Raw genomic sequence first — 5,403 nt, 5'->3', positions numbered from 1 at the left:
TGTGTTCGCTCTCTCTCTCTGTCAAATAAATAAATAAGTAAATAAATCTTTAAAAAAAAGAATAATACTGAGGAGAGTTTGTATACCTATATTACAGGTGATATTAGTGTATTTATATTATGACTTTCTTTCCCGATGTAATAAGCTTCCCCCCATGCTGAGGTAAACTTTATGAGCTCATGCACATTTTCTCAGTTACAAAGTTCTGGCTGTATAAGAGACAGTGTAGCCAAGTGAACTGTTAGTGCCTTACCTAATATTCCCTAGGCCCAGCTCTGAGTTCATCTGCAGCTGTAATAAACAGTTTCTACCATGACAGCATCTTCCTACCCCAGAGCCTGCCTCTCTGCCTGATGGCTTTCTGCAGCATTAGAGGAGTTTGCTGAGCCACACACAGGAGCAACTCAAAGGGCATGAGAGTTAATGCCCCAGAAACAACTCTTAACAATAGAGAAAGGGAGAATGGTGAATTAATGCCCTAGCCTCCCAGCCTGTGATTGAAGGCTGCTTGAATGCCCTCCACAGAGGGTGCTCATTTGAACCCTCATCTCCCACTGTGGTAATCCTCTAATTAATGTACCTTATCTTAGCCTTTCTATTTTCCTGTCTTATTTCCCCAACCCCTATATGTGCTTCCTGGGATCACCTCTCAAAAAAACCACCTGGACCCATGTTCTTGTCTCAGAGTCTGTCCTCCAGATAAATAGAACCAGATAAATAGATTGATCTGTATCTCATCTAGATCTACATCCACAGCTACATCTGTACATAGAGAGAGATTGCAAGGAAATCGTTCACCCAATTATAGAGACCAGTGATTTCAAAATCTGCAGAGTCAATGTTGCAGTTTAAGTCTGAAGGCAGGCAGGCTGCTATAGAACCAGAAAGTCAATGTGCCAGTTCAAAGGCTCTCAGGCAGGAGAATTCTCTCTGGGAAACGTCAGCCTTTTGTTCTATTTAGGTCTCCAACGGATTGAATAAGGTCCACCCACATTATTGGGGTTGGGGACAGACTGCTTATGTAGTCTACGTGTTTAAATGTTAATTTCATCCCAAAACACCCTCACAGAAACTGCGTAAGTCTGATCGAACATCCAGCCACTCCACAGTCCAGTCAAGTTGATCCATAAAATTAACCGTTATAGGGTCTGGCTTGGGAGGAATCCAAACCAAGGCACCAAGTGTAGTTCATCAATTTGGAGAACTCCTCAATTCGCAATGAGAGCAGAAACCTCCAAGGAGAATGTTTTATAACAATCATCACTTCAGGAACTGTACATTGCACTCTTTAACTGCCTGTCCGCATTCCAACACATAAGTTTATGGCCCTTGTTAAGGAGGCATTTTGACGCTCTGAGAAAACCAGATTTGGTTTTGCTGTCCATGAATTTGAAACAGGAAGAGTTCTGGTCCAGGATGAAATAAAACCTTGACATGTGTGTATTCAGTACATCCTGCCTGACATTTGCCCTCATCTTCAGGTATGTTTTGTCTTTCTCTGGAACAGGCACTTTATTCCACTAATAGGGAGGTCCACAGGTTGTTTATACCACCTACATACACCACCTTTCCCCACTTGGCTGAGTCCCAAACCAGTGACAGTAGGCAAAACCACTCTGTTGGTGTCCCTGTCCGAGGTGCTGACTGAATGCTTCTCTTCCTTACAGTTGTTTTCCCTCTTGTAATGTGCTGCCTAGTGTTTTCGTCTTTGTTTTTGTTTTTAATGCTCAAAAAGATGCTGTGGATGGAAAGAGCACAGCTTTTGAAACAGACTAGAATTGGGGAGTAAACATAAGATTTTGGCTCCTACTGAGTTGTGTTACAGGATTTACGGCTTGAGCCCATGAATCCTCATTCACACTGAAGAATCAAAAATTTCCTGCTGTTACATATTCCCAGAACAAATTTTGGGATTTAGCACAGTTGATGGAAAAGAGCAAAGCTAAGTAGAGAACAGCCAGGGCTGCAGCTTGTAGAGTATTAACCAAAAAGGGGAGGCACATGGGTGCCTAGGTGGCTCAGTTGGTTAAGTGTCTACCTTTGGCACAGGTCATGATCCTGGGGTCCTGGAATCTAGCCCTGCATTAAGCCCCTTGCTCAGCAGGGAATCTGCTTCTCCCTTTCCCTCTACCTCTCCCCAGTCCCCCCTCACCCTGCTTGTCTGTTCACTTGCACTCTCTCAAACAAATAAATAATTTTTAAAAATATTTATTTATTTATTTATTTATTTTAAGGGGAGTCACTCTTCTTTGGCAATCTCTGACTTGAAATTTTCCTCCTTCTGACTTCCTATATCCAGTCCATCAGAAAGCCCCATGACTTCTATCTTCTAAATACTTCCTTCATCTCATCTCATCTCTGCCACTTCTCTGACAACAGTAATCATTATTACTACCACCATCAACACCCCTGCTCTAGCAGTTCTAATTACCATCATTGGTGGGATGCCTGGGTGGCTGAGTCAGTTAAACATCTCCCTTCAGCTCGGTTCATGATCCCAGGGCCCTGGGATCAAGTCCCACATCAGGCTCCTTGCTCAGCGGGATCCTGCTTCTCCCTCTGCCTGCTGCTCCTCCTGTTTGTACTCTCTTCTCTGACAAAGAAGTAAATAAAATCTAAAAAACAAAACAAAACAAATTACCATGATAATTGCTGGGATCATCCCTTTAGGATAACATTTTCAAAGCAGAATAAGTTAGAGTATGGGTATATTGGTTAAGTGTTTTGTCAGAATACGTGTACCAATTTGCTCATCAAAGAAACAAACAAAAATTAATGCATTTTATTTATACCTCAATTTATATTTATTTATACCTCAATAAAAAGACCAAAAGAAATGCATTTAAAAAAAAAAAGAAAAACTAACACAAAGTAATTATCATGCGCCATGGCTGGGATAAGTGTATGAAGCGCTTTAAAACAAACTTTTGAGGTATGTTCTGTTTTACAGATGGGATGTTGAGACTCAGCTCAAAAAACTTGGCCAAGTTGAAACAAGAATTTCAGAGAGGGTCAGGTAAGCTTCCTAAGACCACACAGCGATTAAGTACTCTCATCTTCATCTGCAGCGGAGAGATGCTTCCTTCTCTGCGCCCCAGGAGAAGTGCAAAGGGCCCCTAAGAAACCAGGAGTTGAGGAAGGGGAAGAGTTAAAAGGAAGCAGGTTGCGTCTGCTCGAGGGTTAGAAGCGGGGCTTCCGGGGCTGCAGGGTCGCCAAAGCGGCTGTGATGTAATCACGCCCATCTTTGCGTCAAAGGGCGGCTCCGGGGATGCGGGCACTGCGGTAAAGCTGTTCCCGACAACCGCGCACCTTGCCCCAGTCTCCTGCTGTGGCTAACCAGGCCAGCAGCGTCCGCTGTCGCCATTGTCCCACGTCAGGACCACCATCCAGAACCACCTGTGACTCCTGACAACGGCTCCAAGCCACTGGTAACCCCTAACAACCGCCGCCAGCTCCGCGACACCGTAAAATCACCGCTAGTCACCCACCCGGGTGCCCAGGGCGCGCCATGAAGTCTGCCTCTAGCTCACGCGGGGGTGGGTCTGGTGGCCGTGGGGGTGGTAGCTGGGGCTGGGGCGGGGGGCGGGGAGGAGGGGGCAAGGGAGGAGGAGGCGATGGCGGCCCTGGGGGCAAGAGCGGTTTTGGCGCGCGGGCGCGTGGCTTTGGCGGCGGTGGCCGGGGCCGGGGGCGCGGAGGGGGGGACAGTAGGGACCGTGGTGGCAGCGGGCAGCGGCGTGGCGGTGTGGGCAAAACCAAAAACCGCCGCAGGAAGTGCGCTAATACTGTGACGGTGGAGCCACACAGGCACGAAGGCGTCTTCATCTATCGTGGAGCGGAGGACGCTCTGGTCACGCTGAATATGGTGCCGGGCCAGTCGGTGTACGGCGAGCGGCGGGTCACTGTGACGGAGGGCGGTGTGAAACTAGAGTACCGCACATGGAACCCCTTCCGCTCCAAGCTGGCAGCGGCCATCCTGGGCGGGGTCGACCAGATTCACATCAAGCCCAAGTCCAAAGTGCTGTACCTGGGCGCTGCCTCAGGGACCACGGTCTCTCATGTCTCTGACATCATCGGCCCGGACGGCGTGGTCTACGCAGTTGAATTCTCCCACCGCGCTGGCCGCGATCTGGTGAACGTGGCCAAGAAGCGAACCAACATCATCCCGGTTCTGGAAGATGCCCGGCACCCGCTCAAGTACCGCATGCTTATAGGGATGGTGGACGTGATCTTTGCCGACGTGGCCCAGCCTGACCAGTCTCGGATAGTGGCTCTGAATGCCCACACCTTCCTGCGCAACGGGGGCCACTTTCTCATTTCTATCAAGGCCAACTGCATCGATTCCACTGCATCTGCGGAGGCGGTGTTTGCTTCCGAGGTGAGGAAGTTGCAGCAGGAGAACTTAAAGCCCCAAGAGCAACTGACCCTGGAGCCCTACGAGAGGGACCACGCTGTGGTCGTGGGTGTGTACCGGCCCCTTCCCAAGAGCAGCAGCAAGTAGCACCCAGCAAGGGCTGTCCCCGCGATCTCCCCAACACTGTGCTGTGTTCAGTATAACTATGTATGTGTTTTCTTCGTGGGTTGTTTTTCTTTCGTCTATTAAATGGCATAAAGAAACAGTACTGAGGCGTATCATCGGTAAGGCCAGACAGTTTTACCGCAATAACAATCAATCCCTAAGTCTCCAAATCTTCAAATCCCTAAAGAGCTAAAACAGCTGATGATAGGAACCCACCAAGAAAGAGCATGAGAGTTGTGCTTACTCTAATCACTTAGCGCCCTGATGTCCCAGGACTCCTCCTTACACATGCTTTCCCATCACAGGGATATGGGGAAGAGGGCTGGGGAATTACTAATGAGCCTGGAAAGTCTCATTAGAACTGAGGGAACACTTGGGTTTACATGGGTTAAGTCACATGACTGACCCTGACTCCAATGAGTGGTCCTGAATATTGATGGACCATAGTATAGTATAACACACCCGAGTGTCTGACTTTAAGCCAGAGTTCTGGTACAATATGTATTTGGTACTTTCTTCTTCAACTAAGCCCTTTTTGCATCCCCTAGTACTTATTCACCCCACCCGCTGGGATGGCTTTGTTAACGATGCCCCTTTTACTTGCAAAGCAACAGGGCTTTTAAAGGTAAACTGGTTGCCCAAGTTTGCATAATCAGTTAGAAGATAGAATTTAAATCCCACTCTTGGGCTCTAAATCTGCAGCAATTTTCTCTATACCACTGGGATCATAGCTCTTCCCTATATGACCCACACTGGACAAAATGCAAGTCCTCACTTGTGGACACATACAAAACAGAGTTCTGTGGTTTTATTGTGTTCTTTCTTCCACCTTCCTCTGCTGCCCTTAGATTTCAAAATAACAAAATAAGGTGGGGGTGGGGGTAGGA

The 5,403-nt window shown here is 47.7% G+C and overlaps 1 protein-coding gene across 1 annotated transcript; it reads left to right on the top strand.

Moving 5' to 3' along the window:
* The first annotated feature begins 3,438 nt into the window (after positions 1-3,438).
* Positions 3,439-4,619, top strand: FBLL1 (fibrillarin like 1). The gene has a single exon (XM_044240975.1). The coding sequence runs from the start codon at positions 3,509-3,511 to the stop codon at positions 4,496-4,498; it is 990 nt and encodes a 329-aa protein (XP_044096910.1). The 5' UTR covers positions 3,439-3,508; the 3' UTR covers positions 4,499-4,619.
* The last annotated feature ends 784 nt before the right edge of the window (positions 4,620-5,403 follow it).

This window comes from Neovison vison, chromosome 1, assembly GCF_020171115.1.
Source record: "Neovison vison isolate M4711 chromosome 1, ASM_NN_V1, whole genome shotgun sequence".
NCBI lineage: Eukaryota > Metazoa > Chordata > Mammalia > Carnivora > Mustelidae > Neogale > Neogale vison.
The sequence above is the reverse complement of the archived record's forward strand: the minus strand, read 5'-3'. Positions and strand labels throughout refer to the sequence as shown.

Bases quoted from the DNA above. Each gene is read 5' to 3' on its own strand.
- FBLL1 (XM_044240975.1), top strand. From the start codon at position 3,509: ATGAAGTCTGCCTCTAGCTCACGCGGGGGTGGGTCTGGTGGCCGTGGG.